Source organism: Anolis sagrei, chromosome 3, assembly GCF_037176765.1.
Source record: "Anolis sagrei isolate rAnoSag1 chromosome 3, rAnoSag1.mat, whole genome shotgun sequence".
In the NCBI taxonomy this organism is placed as follows: Eukaryota; Metazoa; Chordata; class Lepidosauria; order Squamata; family Dactyloidae; genus Anolis; species Anolis sagrei.
Genome location: NC_090023.1, coordinates 4,337,501 through 4,355,000, shown reverse-complemented (window position 1 = coordinate 4,355,000; position 17,500 = coordinate 4,337,501). Strand labels below are relative to the sequence as shown.

The 17,500-nt window shown below is 46.5% G+C and overlaps 1 protein-coding gene across 1 annotated transcript in view; it reads left to right on the top strand.

Moving 5' to 3' along the window:
* STARD10 (StAR related lipid transfer domain containing 10) overlaps positions 1 to 17,500 on the top strand; it is a 100,467-nt gene that overhangs the window by 4,192 nt on the left and 78,775 nt on the right. The window contains exon 2 of the mRNA XM_060771316.2: positions 1,966 to 2,351. Coding sequence (XP_060627299.1) covers positions 2,190 to 2,351 — 162 coding nt within the window. The 5' untranslated portion in view covers positions 1,966 to 2,189. The remainder of the gene's footprint in view (positions 1 to 1,965; positions 2,352 to 17,500) is intronic.

The window sequence follows — 17,500 nt, the reverse complement described above, 5'->3', positions numbered from 1 at the left end:
ACAGTATTACAAAACTCTAAAGTTAAAACAGCAAAACAACAGATTTCCTAAGCATTCTTCTCCTTGCCTTCTCTCCAAGGACTCTCCTTCTCCAACCCCAAATCTCTATGAACCTGCACTGCCAGGCCATCAAATGCTAATCAAGGTGGTCAGTTGAAACATTCACACCTAGCTCCAGCAGACAAGAGTTCCTTGTCCCACCCTGGTCTTTCCACAGATATACAAAAACCCATTTTCCTAGCTCCAACAAACCCCACTATCTCTGAGGATGCTTGCCATAGATGCAGGTGAAACGTCAGGAGAGAATGCCTCTAGACCATGGCCATGTAGCCCGAAAAAACCTACAACAACCCAGTGATTCCGGCCATGAAAGCCTTCGACAGACCTCACTACCTCTGAGGATGCTTGCCATAAATGCAGGCGAAACGTCAGGAGAGAATGCCTCTAGAACATGGCCATATAGCCCGAAAAAACCTACAACAACCCAGTGATTCTGGCCATGAAAGCCTTCGACAGACCTCACTACCTCTGAGGATGCTTGCCATAGATGCAGGCGAAACGTCAGGAGAGAATGCCTCTAGAACATGGCCATATAGCTCGAAAAAACCTACAACAACCCAGTGATGCCGGCCATGAAAGCCTTCATAGAATCATAGAATCATAGAATCAAAGAGTTGGAAGAGACCTCATGGGCCATCCAGTCCAACCCCATTCTTCCAAGAAGCAGGAATATTGCATTCAAATCACCCCTGACAAATGGCCATCCAGCCTCTGCTTAAAACCTTCCAAAGAAGGAGCCTCCACCACACACCGGGGCAGAGAGTTCCACTGCTGAACGGCTCTCACAGTCAGGAAGTTCCTCTTCATGTTCAGATGGAATCTCCTCCTCACTATCCTCACTACCTCTGAGGATGCTTGCCATAGATGCAGGCGAAACGTCAGGAGAAAAATTGCCTCCAGAACATGGCCATATAGCCTGGAAAAACCTACAGCAACCCAATAATAATATAGCTTTGGAAAGAGGAAGTAAACCCATCTCCTGTTTGGGGTGGAGGAGAAGAGAGAGAAGCCGAGAACTGCATCTGGAGGTCTCTCAAAGGAACGAAAGAAAGAAAGAAAGAAAGAAAGAAAAGAAAGAAAGAAAGAAAGAAAGAAAGAAAGAAAGGCGAAACGTCAGGAGAGAATGCCTCCACAACATGGCTATATATTATTATTGTTTCCTTTCCCTCTCTTTCCAAAACATCCTTCTTTCCTTTCCTCCAAGAACCCAAGACTCCCCAACTCCAAACTAAAGCTTCCATTAATGCCAGCCTTTGCCCCAAGGCTCTTTTTTAGGAGGCAGCTTCATGTGCCCTAATCATAGAATCATAGAATCAAAGAGTTGGAAGAGACCTCATGGGCCATCCAGTCCAACCCCATTCTGCCAAGAAGCAGGAATATTGCATTCAAATCACCCCTGACAAATGGCCATCCAGCCTCTGCTTAAAAGCTTCCAAAGAAGGAGCCTCCACCACACTCCGGGGCAGAGAGTTCCACTGCTGAACGGGTCTCACAGTCAGGAAGTTCTTCCTAATGTTCAGATGGAATCTCCTCTCTTGTAGTTTGAAGCCATTGTTCCATTGCGTCCTAGTCTCCAAGGAAGCAGAAAACAAGCTTGCTCCCTCCTCCTCCCTGTGGCTTCCTCTCACATATTTATACATGGCTATCATGTCTCCTCTCAGGCTTCTCTTCTTCAGGCTAAACATGCCCAGTTCCTTAAGCCGCTCCTCATAGGGCTTGTTCTCCAGACCCTTGATCATTTTAGTCGCCCTCCTCTGGACACATTCCAGCTTGTCAATATCTCTCTTGAACTGTGGTGCCCAGAATTGGACACAGTATTCCAGATGTGGTCTAACCAAGGCAGAATAGAGGGGTAGCATTACTTCCTTAATATTCCTCTTCTCTCTCTCTCCTCTTTCCTGACAGATCTCCACCTGCTGTTTTTGGCTAAGCCTCTCCTCCTCCCATTTCCAGACAGTAAGAGACTGATTGATTTCCTCCCCTCCAAAGCCTTGGCTCTGCAGATCCGCCTGGCAAGCAAACCTGCTTTTCCAGTTTGGGGCTTGGGCACCAAAGGCACCTTCTTGAAACCCAACCTTTGGGCGCCTTTCGCTCCTGGGGCTTTTCCCACCGGAGAGGCGGACGACGGGATGTCCACCCGGGACAGTGTCCAGATCCCCGACGATAGAGACTTCGAACTTTTCCGGACAGAATGCAACTCCGAGCAGGGATGGAACCTGACCTACAACAAGTCCGGCGTCGTGGTGTGGGTGCAGATCCTGGAGGCGGAGAAGTCGCTGCACAAAATCAAGGTAAGGGGTGGCAGATGCCAACCTGCAGAGTCAGCTACCAACTTACCCACTCAACCCAAAAAAGGTTTTAGTTGTTGTAACCCTGACCTTAACACCACACCTGGTTGGTAAAATCAGCAAGCAGTTTATTGAAGAATATATGTAGGCAAAGCAGTAAAAGTAGGAAAAACAGTAAAGTTCCAATATAGTGTTCCCTCGCTACTTTGCGGTTCGCTTTTCGCGGATTCACTGTTTTGCGGGTTTTTGCCTCCTAGCAACGATGGAGTAGGGAAGGGGGAGTGTGGAGAGAGGTGGCCAATCATAACAAAAGAGAGAGAGGAGATACAAATCAGTATGTAAATCACTGCCTCACCATCGGAATGAGATATCTATACATAGCGTTCCTACTTCGTGGAATTTCACTTTTTGCGGGTGGTCCTGGAACATAACACCCGCGATATTTGAGGAAACGCTGTACATCAAATAGTTCATAAGCTTCAAGAGGAAACAAGATCCATAAAATCCATGAAACTAGGCACATAAATCCACGAAACAAGGCCTCAGGAAAAATCCCATACACCAGTGGTTCTCAACCTGGGGTCCCCAGATGTTGTTGGCCTACAACTCCCAGAAATCCCAGCCAGTTCACCAGCTGTTAGGATTTCTGGGAGTTGAAGGCCAAAAACATCTGGGGACCCCAGGTTGAGAACCACTGCCATACACAGATCTGGAGCTTGGCAAAAACTTGGTACATGAAACTAAGAGCACTTGAAAGCAAGACCATCATGAAACCCCAGCATTGACCCGACTGAGGCAACTCTTTCCCATTATTTATTTATCGTGTCAGGAGCAACCAGACATTTGTATTACATTTTTAACTAAACAAACAAACAGACAGAAAACACAGATTTTGCAAGCTTGGTAGTTGATTAAATGTCATTTGACCAGTAGCCGGCCACTTGGAGTGCCTCTGGTGTTGCCGCAAGAAGGTCCTCCCTTGTGCATGTGGCAGGACTCAGGGTGCATTGCAGCAGGTGGTCAGTGGTTTGCTCTTCTCCACACTCGCACGTCGTGGATTCCACTTTGTGGCCCCATTTCTGAAGGTTGGCTCTGCATCTCGTGGTGCCAGAGCACAGTCTGTTCAGCGCCTTCCAAGTCGCCCAGTCTTCTGTGTGCCCAGGAGGGAGTCTCTCATTTGGTATCAGCCATTGGTTGAGGTGCTGGGTTTGGGCCTGCTACTTTTGGACTCTGACTTGCTGAGGTGTTCCAGCGAGTGTCTCTGTAGATCTTAGAAAACTATTTCTAGATTTAAGTTGTTGACGTGCTGGCTGATACCCAAACGGGATGAGCTGGAGATGTCTCTGCCTTGGTCCTTTCACTATTGGCTGCCACTTCCCGGTGGATGTCAGGTGGTGCAATGCCGGCTAAGCAGTGTAATTTCTCCAGTGGTGTAGGGCACAGACAACTCGTGATCATGCGGCATTTCTCATTAACAGCCACATCCACTGTTTTAGCGTGGTGAGATGTGTTCCACACTGGGCATGTGTACTCAGCAGCAGAGTAGCACAGCGCAAGGGCAGATGTCTTCACTGTGTCTGGTTGTGATCCCCAGGTTGTGCCAGTCAGCTTTCGTATGATATTGTTTCTAGCACCCACTTTTTGCTTGATGTTCAGGCAGTGCTTCTTGTAGGTCAGAGCACGGTCCAGAGTGACTCCCAGGTATTTGGGTGCGCTGCAATGCTCCAGTGGGATTCCTTCCCAGGTAATAATCCTCAGAGCTCGGGATGCTTGTCTGTTTTTAAGGTGAAAAGCACATGTCTGTGTTTTAGATGGATTAGGGATCAGCTGGTTTTCCCTGTCATAGGCAGTAAGAGCACCTAGAGCTTCAGAGAGCTTCTGTTCAACCATCTCAAAGCTCCCTGCTTGAGCAGTAATGGCACGATCATCAGCATATATGAAACTCTCTGTCCCTTCTGGCAGTGGCTGGTCATTGGTGTAGATGTTGAACATGGATGGAGCAAGCACTCTCTTTCCCATGAATCAATATAAGGCTTTTCCAGATTCCCAAAACTGAAAGGAAAGCATTTCTCTTGACCTTACCACCAGATAAAGGTTTCTTATCTCTCTTTTCCTGTAAACGAACTGATCTTCTTTGCGCCTGAGCGCTTTTGTCTCTGTTTACGAAAGCCTTGTTTTCTATCTACACTCTCATTTACTTGACTCTCATTAACTTCTGCACCTGACAAAACATCTTCAGACAGTTGCTCTGGTGGGGTTCAGAATGTTGTTTGATTGTAGGTGAACTATAAATCCCAGCAACTACAACTCCCAAATGACAAAATCAATTTTTATAGTGAAGGACATACATTGTGTTGTTAGGTGTCTTGTGTCCAGATTTGGTGTCAATTCGTCTAATGGTTTTTGAGTTATATTAATCCCACAAACGAACATTACATTTTTATTCACAAGGAAAAGATTGACAGATTGAGTTAGAACGATTGTCGTATTACTCAAAGAGAAATTTCAAGCATAATCAGCATTTCACAAGAACGTGTAGGTCACATTATTGCTTTGTTTGGCTATCGGAAGATCTGTGCATGATGGGTACTCAGGATGAGAGAACTGTGAGACACTGGTTGCGGAAACAGAGTGTCGACTTCTCCCGCGACGGCTTCAGAAAACTTGTTCATTGTTGGCAGAAATGTATCCAATGGTCTGGTGATTATGTGTGGGTCACATTATTGCTTTATTGGCTATTGGAAGATCTGTGCACGATGTATAAATATGTGAGAGGAAGCCACAGGGAGGAGGGAGCAAGCTTGTTTTCTGCTTCCCTGGAGACTAGGACGCAATGGAACAATGGCTTCAAACTACAAGAGAGGAGATTCCATCTGAAAATTAGGAAGAACTTCCTGACTGTGAGAGCCGTTCAGCAGTGGAACTCTCTGCCCCGGAGTGTGGTGGAGGCTCCTTTTTTGGAAGCTTTTAAGCAGAGGCTGGATGGCCATTTGTCAGGGGTGATTTGAATGCAATATTCCTGCTCTTGGCAGGGGGTTGGACTGGATGGCCCATGAGGTCTCTTCCAACTCTTGTATCTATGATTCTATGAGTACCCAGGATGAGAGAACTGTGAGACGCTGGTTGCGGAAACACAGTGTCGACTTCTTCCGTGACGGCTTCAGAAAACTTGTTTCTTGTTGGCAGAAATGTATCGAATTGTCTGGTGATTACGTGGGGAAGTGAATAGTGTTCATTAAAGAGCACATTCTAAGGATTATTTCTGCGTTTGATTTATTATAATATTCCCATCCAAACCCAAGTAATGAAGGTGGAGGCATTACTTTTCATTCAACCCTTGTAATATGGTTTGACACCCATTTGACTGCCATGTCTCCATGCTATGGAACTGGTGAATTTGGTGAGGCCTCAGCGCTGGCAGAGAAGGCTAAAGACCCTGCAAAACTCCAACTCCTCCGATTGCATTAACTTAGATGCCCCCCAATGTGTAACCTGAAAGTGTATGTACTCCAATATTAATGGGAGTCCATTTCAAGATATTATTTCTGCAGTGTAGATGTACCCTAAGTCTCTTGTAACCTGGAAGTTTGCATACTGTACGCCATCCAATAATAACTGGAGTCCATTTCAAGATATCGTTTTGCTGAGCTTCGTATCATCTACCTTTTGTTGGATTTACACCAAAATTGAGGATTTTAATCTGGCGAATTCAATACCCGGTGAAGAGGATGGGTTTTCATTTCTGGAGAGGGAAGTCGGGTGAAAGTTTTTCTGGAGCCACATAAGCCAGGAATAGAAACCTCTTGCAAAACTCTCCAAGTGTTTTTGGACTACAACTCCTATCTATGGCTATGGACGTCCTGTGACAGCAACCACCGAGTTTCACACAAGTCAGATGCAAGTCAGATGTTCCCACCTCCACACCTTTATACTCACTCGCCCAACTACATTCAGTATTCACATCAACACAATCCCCATCAACAGCTTGCATTCTCTGATGAATCTCCTTTGGGGTGACACCTTCTGCTGTCAAGAATTCAATGGCTGCATGTTGCTTAAGTCGCATTGATTGACCATCTGCGCAGGGTTCCATACTTCGCACTTTAGCAACGCAACCATTCAATGCTAAAGCTTCCCGCCAAAATGGAACTGTAGAGGAGAGTCTACTAAACAAGCCAGTACCTGCCACATACATTGCTTAAGTCGCATTGACCGACTGTCTGCGCAGGGTTCCATACTTTGCACTTTAGCAACACAAACGTTCAATGCTAAGGCTTCCCACAAAAATGGAACTGTAGAGGAGAGTCTACTGAACAAGCCAGTACCTGCCACATACGTTGCTTAAGTTGCATTGATTGGCCATCTGCGCAGGGTTCCATACTTTGCACTTTAGCAACAAAAACGTTCAATGCTAAGGCTTCCCACCAAAATGGAACTGTAGAGGAGAGTCTACTGAACAAGCCAGTATCTGCCACATACGTTGCTTAAGTTGCATTGATTGGCCATCTGCGCAGGGTTCCATACTTCGCACTTTAGCAACACAACTGTTCAATGCTAAGGCTTCCCACCAAAATGGAACTGTAGAGGAGAGTCTACTGAACAAACCAGTACCTGCCACATACGTTGCTTAAGTCGCATTGAACGACCGTCTGCGTAGGGTTCCATACTTCGCACTTTAGCAACACAACAGTTCAATGCTAAGGCTTCCCGCCGAAATGGAATTGTAGAGGGGAGTCTACTGAACAAGCCAGTACTTGCCGCATATCAGTACTGCCATCTGTTGAGCAGTTACCAAGGTGGAGGCATTACTTTTCATTCAACCCTTGTAATTCCACAGTGTAGACACAGCCAGAGTCCTACAACCAAATGCTTCACTTGCTGAGCCTCTGGGCCTGAAATGCCAAAGAAGTTGCAAGACAAATTGATGTATTTTCACACACTTTCGCAACTTCTTGTAAATGGTTGCAATATTGCAATAGGAAACAGGAAGTTCCGGGTTCAAAACGGGTGCATTTGCTTATCCTATGCAGCAGTGACGCTACATGCTTGCCATAGATGCAGGCGAAATGTCAGGAGAGAATGCCTCTAGAACATGGCCATATAGCCCGAAAAAAACTACAACAACCCAATGCTGGAATGGATCTCTAGCCATTCTGATTAATCACCACTGACGGCCCAAATTGCTTTTCGGGTGCATCTACATTGCTAAATGAGTGCAATTAAGGAGAGGCTGAGTGGTCATCTGTCAGGAGTACTTTGATTGTGCTTTTCCTGCATGGCAGAAGGGGTTGGACTAGATGACCCATGTGATCCCTTCCAAGTCTATTATTTTATGATTCTATGAATCGACACCACTTTAACTCCCATGTTCCCACAATTTCCAGAATTCAGAGTTCTGGAAGTTGCAGTTTTCCAAGGACTTGGGCTTTCTCTGCCAAAGAGAGTGAGTGCCTCGCCAAACTAGAACTCCCAGTTGAAGTTGGCACAAACTGTATTGATTCTACAGTATACCTCAGGTATATTTCTATTTCTTGCAGCAGTGAGTTCCAGAGGTTAACTCACTGCCGTTTCGAACCATCTTTTTCTCTGCCTGGAATCTCCCTATTCATTGCTTAGGTGCGAGTATCCGCTCCTGTATACCTCAGGTAGGCAACCATTTCTATTTCTTGCAGCAGTGAGTTCCAGAGGTTAACTCCCTGCCGTTTCGAACCATCTTTTTCTCTGCCTGGAATCTCCCTATTCATTGCTTAGGTGCGAGTATCCGCTCCTGTATACCTCAGGTAGGCAACCATTTCTATTTCTTGCAGCAGTGAGTTCCAGAGGTTAACTCCCTGCCATTTCGAACCATCTTTTTCTCTGCCTGGAATCTCCCTATTCATGGCTTAGGTGCGAGTATCCGCTCCTGTATACCTCAGGTAGGCAACCATTTCTATTTCTTGCAGCAGTGAGTTCCAGAGGTTAACTCCCTGCCATTTTGAACCATCTTTTTCTCTGCCTGGAATCTCCCTATTCATGGCTTCGGTCCGAGTATCCGCTCCTTCCCCCTTTTTGCACAATTTGATGGAGTCTTGCCTCTGCGCTCCCTGCTGTTCCTTTAATGAGGAGATTGTAACACCGCTTTGTAGGGTTGTTGTCAGGGTTACTACATAGTAATGCCTGCACAGCGCTCGCTCCTCCGGAGACACCACAGCCCTATATACAAGCAATGCATTATTAATGACCCTCTCAAAAACCTTTTTCTTCTTTCGTGATCCGCACAGTAGCCCTGCAAGGGAGATCCAGCACGGAAAGAGATCTAGAGTTCCAAGGAAGCTTCCACATTGGAGAATTAATGCAGTTTCATACCACTATAACCGCCCATGGCTCAATGCTATGGAATCCTTGCAGTTGTCATTTTCGCAGAGAAGGCTTAAAGACCTTGCAAAACTGCAGCGCCCGTGCTATCAACTTATTAAACCAAAAATACTAATTGCAATCTTGCCTGGATGGAGTTATTATGATCGATGGCGTTAGCTTCGTTTGCAAATATTCATTAGTTGTATCTGTTATTAAAACTACAGTTATTTCCCATGTGGATTGTTGCAATTTCAATGCGGCTAGTCTTTGGAGCCCCCAGTGGCGCAGTGGGTTAAACCGCTGAGCTGCTGAGCTTGTTAATAATATTTATTTATTTACTTTTGACTTTACTTATATACGGCTGTTCTCAGCCCGAAGGCGACTCACAGCGGTTCACAACAAATACGAACAGCAAAAATTCAGTGCTACAGTATAGAAACAGTTAACAACCTAACACATTACACAATTAATAAACAGTTACTACAATACCCATTCACTGTCGTCTCGTCATCAAAAACATGTTCCAGATTCGTCATCCATTGTTCCATTCCAGTGCTCATTAACCAATCATTGCACTAATTATTGGAACGCCTGCTCTTCACCTTTTTGCGGAATACCATTAGAGATGGTGCTAGTCTAATGTCCGTAGGAAGGGCGTTCCACAGCCGAGGAGCCACCACCGAGAAGGCCCTATCTCTCGTCCCTGCCAGCCGAGCTTGAGAAGCAGGCGGGATCGAGAGCAGGGTCTCCCCGGAACATCTCAAGGTCCTGGTGGGTTCATAGGCAGAGATGCGGTCGGATAGGTAGCTTGGGCCGGAACCGTTTAGGGCTTTAGAGGCCAACGCCAGCACTTTGAATTCAGCCCGGTAGCAGATCGGTAGCCAGTGGAGTTGGCGCAACAGGGGGGTTGTATGCTCCCTGCGCTCCGCTCCTGTTAAAATCATGGCTGCCGAGCGTTGGACTAGTTGGAGCTTCCGAGCTGTCTTCAAAGGCAACCCCACGTAGAGAGCGTTGCAGTAGTCTAAACGGGATGTAACCAGAGCGTGGACTACCGTGGCCAAGTCAGACTTCCCAAGGTACGGGTGCAGCTGGCGCACAAGCTTTAGCTGTGCAAATGCTCCCCTGGTCACCGCCGAAACCTGGGGCTCCAGGCTCAGCGATGAGTCCAGGCTCACACCCAAGCTGCAAACCTGCGTCTAACCAATAATAACCAGGTTGGTCCATCAGGTGCTCTGCTATGGCTGATTTCTCTGGTTGGAGTAGTTTGCAGTGCCTTTCATGTTCCTTGATGCGTGTCTGGGCAATGCTGCGTTTGGTGGTCCCTATGTAGACTTGGAACATGAAAGGCCCTGCAAACTACTCCAACCAGAGAAGTCAGCCATAGCAGAGCACCTGGCTCGAGACGCCTGGCTCGAGAGCAGGACGTGTGAAAAAGATCTTGGAGTCCTCGTGGACAACAAGTTAAACATGAGCCAACAATGTAATGTGGCGGCAAAAAAAGCCAATGGGATTTTGGCCTGCATCAATAGGAGCCTAGTGTCTAGATCTAAGGAAGTCATGCTCCCCATGCTCTATTCCGCTTTGGTTAGACCACATCTGGAATATTGTGTCCAGTTCTGGGCACCACAATTCAAGAGAGATATTGACAAGGTGGAATGTGTCCAGAGGAGAGCGACTAAAATGATAAAAGGTCTGGAGAACAAGCCCTATGAGGAGCGGCTTAAGGAGCTGGGCATGTTTAGCCTGAAGAAGAGAAGGCTGAGAGGAGACATGATAGCCATGTATAAATATGTGAGAGGAAGCCACAGGGAGGAGGGAGCAAGCCTGTTTTCTGCTTCCCTGGAGACGAGGACGCGGAACAATGGCTTCAAACTACAAGAAAGGAGATTCCATCTGAACATGAGGAAGACCTTCCTGACTGTGAGAGCCGTTCAGCAGTGGAACTCTCTGCCCCAGAGTGTGGTGGAGGCTCCTTCTTTGGAAGCTTTTAAACAGAGGCTGGATGGCCATCTGTCAGGGGTGATTTGAATGCAATGTTCCTGCTTCTTGGCAGAATGGGGTTGGACTGGATGGCCCAGGAGGTCTCTTCCAACTCTTTGATTCTATGATTCCCACCAGGCGCTTACAGGCCATTGAATGCAAATCAAGGTGATAAGCTGAAACATTACCCTGGTCATTCCACAGATATATAAACCCATTGTCCTAGTTCCAACAGACCTCACTACCTCTGAGGACGCTTGCCATAGATGCAGGCGAAATATCAGGAGAAAAATTGCCTCCAGAACATGGCCATATAGCCTGGAAAAACCTACAACAACCCAGTGATCCTGGCCATGAAAGCCCTCGACAATACTTATGTGTTATTGTTTATATTTGATTTATATTAATTTGTATTGCATTGTATTGTTTTGTTTATTGCTTTCCTGTTTTATTGATGTGTTGTTGGGCTTGGCCTCATGTAAGCCTCTCCGAGTCCCTTGGGGAGATGGTGGCGGGGTATAAATAAAGCATTATCATCATTATTATTATTATTGGGTTGTTGTAGGTTTTTTCGGGCTATATGGCCATGTTCTTTAGTCATTCTCTCCTGACGTTTCGCCTGCATCTATGGCAAACATTTTCAGAGGTAGTGAGGGTCTGTTGGAACTAGGAAAATGGGTTTATATATCTGCGGAATGACCAGGGTGAGACAAAGGACTCTTGTCTGCTGGAGCTAGGTGTGAATGTTTCAACCGACCAACTTGATTAGCAGTTGATTGCCTGGCAGTGCCTGGAGCAAACTTTTGTTGAGAGGTGATTAGATGTCCTTGTTTGTTTCCTCTCTGTTGTGCTGTTCTAATTTTATACATCAAGGGAACCACTGACCGCAGAAGGGAAGCTGATGAGGAAACACAACATACAAACTATCTACAGAACCACCAAGAAAATCCAGCCAATGCTACGTTCAGCAAAGGACAAGAGGGATCCTCTCACCTCTGCAGGAGTCTACCATTGTATACCATGCAGCTGTGGACAAGAAGTCTCCAGAGAGACCCCCAAACGCAGAAGCATTGTCCAGACATGAATCAAGGAACATGAAAGGCACTGCAGACTCCTTCAACCAGAGAAGTCAGCCAGAGCAGAGCACCTGAGGAACCAACCTGGACACAGCATATGATTTGAGAACACAGAAATGCTGGACCACTCTCACAACCACCATGTCAGGTTACACAGAGAAGCCATTGAAATCCACAGGAAGCATGTAGACAACTTCAACAGAAAGGGGGAAACCATGAAAATGAACTCAATCTGGCTCCCAGTACTAAAAAACTCTAAAATTACAACAGCAAAACAACAGAGAGGAAACAAACAGGCACATAAAATCACTCCCAACAAGAGATTCCCACCAGGCGCTTCCAGGTCATTGAATGCTAATCAAGGTGGTCGGTTGAAACATTCACACCTAGCTCCAGAAGGCAAGAGTCCTTTGCCCCACCCTGGTCATTCCACAGATATATAAACCCCTTTTCCCTAGTTCCAACAGACCTCACTACCTCTGAGGATGCTTGCCATAGATGCAGGCGAAATGTCAGGAGAGAATGCCTCTAGAACATGGCCATATAGCCCGAAAAAACCTACAACAACCCAGTGATTCCGGCCATGAAAGCCTTCGACAATACATTATTATTATTATTATTATTATTATTATTATTATTATTATTATTATTCTGCCAACCTAGTAGTTCAAAAACATGCAAATGTGAGTCGATCAATAGGTACCACTCCGGCGGCAAGGTAACGGCACTCCATGCAGTCATGCCAATGGCTACATGACCTTGGAGGTGTCTATGGACAATGCCGGCTCTTTGGCTTAGAAATGGAGATGAGCACCAGAGTCCCATTATTATTATTATTATTATTATTATTATTATTATTATTATTGTTATTATGCCAACCTAGCAGTTCAAAAACATGCAAATGTGAGTCGATCAATAGGTACCGCTCCGGCAGGAAGGTAAGGGCACTCCATGAAGTCATGCCAATGGGCACATGATCTTGGAGGTGTCTATGGACAACGCCGGCTCTTCGGCTTAGAAATGGAGATGAGCACCACACCCCAGAGTTGGACATGACTGGACTTAATGCCAGGGGACAACTTTTACCTTTACCTTTGCCTAGTCTTTGGAAACAGAAACATATCTGCTAATCCTGAATGGGAAAACTCAAGGGCACAATATCTCCACTGTAGGCTTAATCCAGTTTAGTACCACTTTAACTGCCATTTATTTGTCGTCTCAGAGCAACCAGTCCATTATATTACATTTCTAACAGAACAAAGCAAACAAATAGAAAAATACACAACTTGTGAGTTTGGTAGTTGGTTAAATGTCCTTTGACCAGTGTCTGGCCCCTTGGAGTGCTTCCGGTGTTGCTGCAAGAAGGTCCTCCCTGGTGCATGTGGCAGGGCTCAGGTTGCATTGCCGCAGGTGGTCAGTGGTTTGCTCTTCTCCACACTCGCATGTCAAGGATTCCACTTTGTGGCCCCATTTTTGAAGGTTGGCTCTGCATCTCGTGGTGCCAGAGCGCAGTCTGCTCAGCGCCTTCCAAGTCGCCCCGTCTTCTGTGTGCCCAGGAAGGAGTAGTCTCTCATTTGGTATCAGGCATTGGTTGAGGTGCTGGGTTTGAGCCTGCCACTTTTGGACTCTCACTTGCTGAGGTGTTCCAGCGAGTGTCTCTGTAGATCTTAGAAAACTATGTCTAGATTTAAGTCGTTGACATGCTGGCTGATACCCAAACATGGGATGAGCTGGAGATGTCTCTGCCTTGGTCCTTTCACTATCGGCTGCTACTTCCCAGCGGATGTCAGGTGGTGCAATACCGGCTAAGCAGTGTAATTTCTCCAGTGGCGTGGGGCGCAGACACCCCGTGATAATGCGGCATGTCTCATTAAGAGCCACATCCACTGTTTTAGCGTGGTGAGATGTGTTCCATACTGGGCATGCATACTCAGCAGCAGAGTAGCTCAGCGCAAGGGCAGATGTCTTCACTGTGTCTGGTTGTGATCCCCAGGTTGTGCCAGCCAGCTTTCGTATGATATTGTTTCTAGCACCCACTTTTTGCTTGATATTCAGGCAGTGCTTCTTGTAGGTGAGAGCACGGTCCAGAGTAACTCCTCCCAGGTACTTGGGTGCGCTGCAATGCTCCAGTGGGATTCCTTCCCAGGTAATAATCCTCAGAGCTCGGGATGCTTGTCTGTTCTTGAGATGAAAGGCACATGTCTGTGTTTTAGATGGATTAAGGATCAGCTGTAGTAGGCAGTAAGAGCACCTAGAGCTTCGGAGAGCTTCTGTTCTACAGTCTCAAAGCTCCCTGCTTGAGCGGTAATGGCACGATCATCAGCATAGATGAAGCTCTCTGTCCCTCCTGGCAGTGGCTGGTCATTTGTGTAGATGTTGAACATGGATGGAGCAAGCACGCTCCCCTGAGGCAGGCCGTTCTTCTGTTTCCGCCATCTGCTTCTCTGGCCCTGGACCTCAACAAACTGCCATGGCAACTGCTTAAGGAAATATGAGAGTTGTAGTTTTATAAGGGAAGCATCTTCTGCATACACTCTAGAAAAATTGGCATTGGTTTCCCTCTTAGCTGCTGGCTTCCTTCTCGTATTATATTATTATTATCACGCGGCCTTTTTTCTCTTTCATCTTGGCGGCCTTATCTTCGTTTCCTCTTTCTGCTCCTTGATCATAATTGCTCCCTTTCTTATCTTGTATTTCATGTCTTTTCATTTATCTCGACCACCGCTTCCTTCTTCCAGAATGTAATTATGAGCCATTTGAACGAACGTTCATAATTGTAGGGGAAGCGGTCGGGAAAGAGGAAGAATTTGGGTGCATCTACACCAGAGAATTAATGCAGTTTGATACCACTTGAACTGCCGTGGCACGTTCCTTGCACCGTCTGCATCCTTCTTCTGAATCTTAAGCATGTTTTATCTTCTGGGCTTAATCACGTTACAGAGAGAGAGAGAAAGAGAAATGGGCCATCAATCATTTTCTTTCCAATGTCTCCATTCCTGGGAGGCCAAAGGTCAGGTTTGGCTCCAGAGAATTGGATTTCCAAGCAGCCGAGATCAATGGCTCCATGAAGGTTTCCTTTTGTGCGTTGCATCCACACTTTGGAGAATGGATTCCTTCATTGGTGGATTGGACATGTGGGTTTGAGTTGGAAGGGGTCCCCAAAGGCCATCCAGTCCAACCCCATTCTGCCAGGCAGGGAGACACAATCAAAGCCCTCCCGACAGATGGCCATCCAGCCTTTGTTTACGAAATCATAGAATCCTAGAGTACGAAGGGATCCCCAAGGCTATCCAGTCCAACTTTCTTCTGCCAGGCAGGAAAAGCACAATCAAAGCCACCCAATCAAAGCCCTCCCGACAGATGGCCATCCAGCCTTTGTTTATGAAATCATAGAATCCTAGAGTACGAAGGGATCCCCAAAGGCCATCCAGTCCAACCCCATTCTGCCAGGCAGGGAGACACAATCAAAGCCCTCTCAAAAGATGGCCCTCCAGTATTAGAAGCTTAGAGTTCGTAGGGGTCCCCAAAGGCCATCCAGTCTAACTTAATTTGGCCAGGCAGGAAGACACAATCAAAGCTCTCCCGACAAATGACCATCCAGCCTTTGTTTACGAAATCATAGAATCCTAGAGTTCGAAGGGATCCCCAAAGGCCATCCAGTCAGACTTTCTTCTGCCAGGCAGGAAAAGCACAATCAAAGCCTTCTCGAAAGATGGCCATCCGGTGTTTGAAATCATAGAATCCTAGAGTTCATAGAGGTCCCCAAAGGCCATCCAGTCTAACTTCATTTGGCCAGGCAGGGAGACACAATCAAAGCCCTCCCGACAGATGGCCATCCAGCCTTTGTTTACGAAATCATAGAATCCTAGAGTACGAAGGGATCCCCAAGGCTATCCAGTCCAACTTTCTTCTGCCAGGCAGGAAAAGCACAATCAAAGCCTTCTCGAAAGATGCCCATTCAGTGTTTGAAATCACAGAATCTGGCCCTCCAGTATTAGAATCCTAGAGTTCGTAGGGGTCCCCAAAGGCTATCCAATCAAACTTCATTTGGCCAGGCAGGGAGACACAATCAAAGCCCTCCCAACAGGTGACCATCCAGCCTTTGTTTATGAAATCATAGAATCCTAGAGTTTGAAGGGATCCTCAAGGCCATCCGGTCCAACTTTCTTCTGCCAGGCAGGAAAAGCACAATCAGAGCCCTCTCAAAAGATGGCCCTCCAGTATTAGAATCCTAGAGTTCGTAGGGGTCCTCAAAGGCCATCCAATCCAGGGAGACACAATCAAAGTCATCCTGACAGATGCCATCCAGCCTTTGTTTATGAAACCGTAGAACCCTAAAGTTTGAAGGGATCCCCAAAGGCCATCCAGTCTAATCTCATTCTGCCAGACACGTAAAGCACAAACAAAGCCTTCTCAACAGATGGCCATGCAGCCTTTGCTTATGAAATCCTCAAATCCTAGAGTTGCAAGGCCAGCCGATCCAACTTCATTCTGCCAGGCAGGGAGACACAATCAAACCCCTCCCGACAGATGGCCATCCAGCCTTTGTTTATGAAATCATAGAATCCTAGAGTTTGAAGGGATTCTCAAAGGCCATCCGGTCCAACTTTCTTCTGCCAGGCAGGAAAAGCACAAACAAAACCTTCTCAACAGATCCAGCCTTTGTTTATGAAATCCTCAAATCCTAGAGTTGCAAGGCCATCCGATCCAACTTCATTCTGCCAGGCAGGGAGACACAATCAGAACCCTCCCGACAGATGGCCATCTAGCCTTTGTTTATGTAATCATAGAATCCTAGAGTTCGAAGGGATCCCCAAGGCTGTCGAGTTCAACCTTCTTCTGCCAGGCAGGAAAAGTACGATCAGAGACACACAATCAAAGCCCGCCCCCACCCCGACAGATGGCCATCCAGCCTTTGTTTATGAAATCATAGAATCTTAGAGTTTGAAGGGATCTCCAAAGGCCATCCAACCTGACCTTGTTCTGCCAGGCAGGAAAAGCACAAACAAAACCTTCTCAACAGATGGCCATCCAGCCTTTGTTTATAAAATCCCCAAATCCTAGAGTTGCAAGGCCATCCATTCCAAGCTGATTCTGCCAGGCAGGGAGGCATGATCAAAACCCTCCCGACAGATGGCCATCCAGCCTCCAAGAAGAATCGAAAACTCTGTGAGCCTTTGGAAAGGCACTGGCTTTGCATCCCTAAACTGGTGAGCCTTGTTCTTAAAAGAAACATCCTGCATTTTCCCCCAAAATGTCCTGATGCAGTCACACTTCAGAACGAACAAAGCTTTCTGCTCTCGGTGGGGAACCACTTTGTCGCTCATTATCCAATAAATGGAAGCCTTCTTTCCATCTTCTCTCAGTTGGCGGTCGGATTCGCACTCAAGATTCGGGAACACAAAGACAGTTGCGTCTCAAGCATAGTTTCTAGTGTTTCAAGGCCTTTTCTCATTCGCAACAGCACATTTTGCAAATTCCTGAGGCTCAGGACTGATCCTGGTTTTGGAAGGTGACGAAAACTCAGCTTTGCAACTGGTTGGACCTGTTCACCTTCCCACCATCTGTTTATATTTTACCTGAGTCGACCGTTGCTGTGCTTTGAGTGATATTGGAAGACCCAGGTTCAAATCCCCTGGGAATCCATACGTTACAGGATGATGGGAGTTGTAGTTTTGCAAGGCCTTTAGCCAAAAGGATCAAAATCCTTTCTACAGCTTAGGGTTGTGGATGTGTTTAGGCTGTCGAAAAGAAGATGGA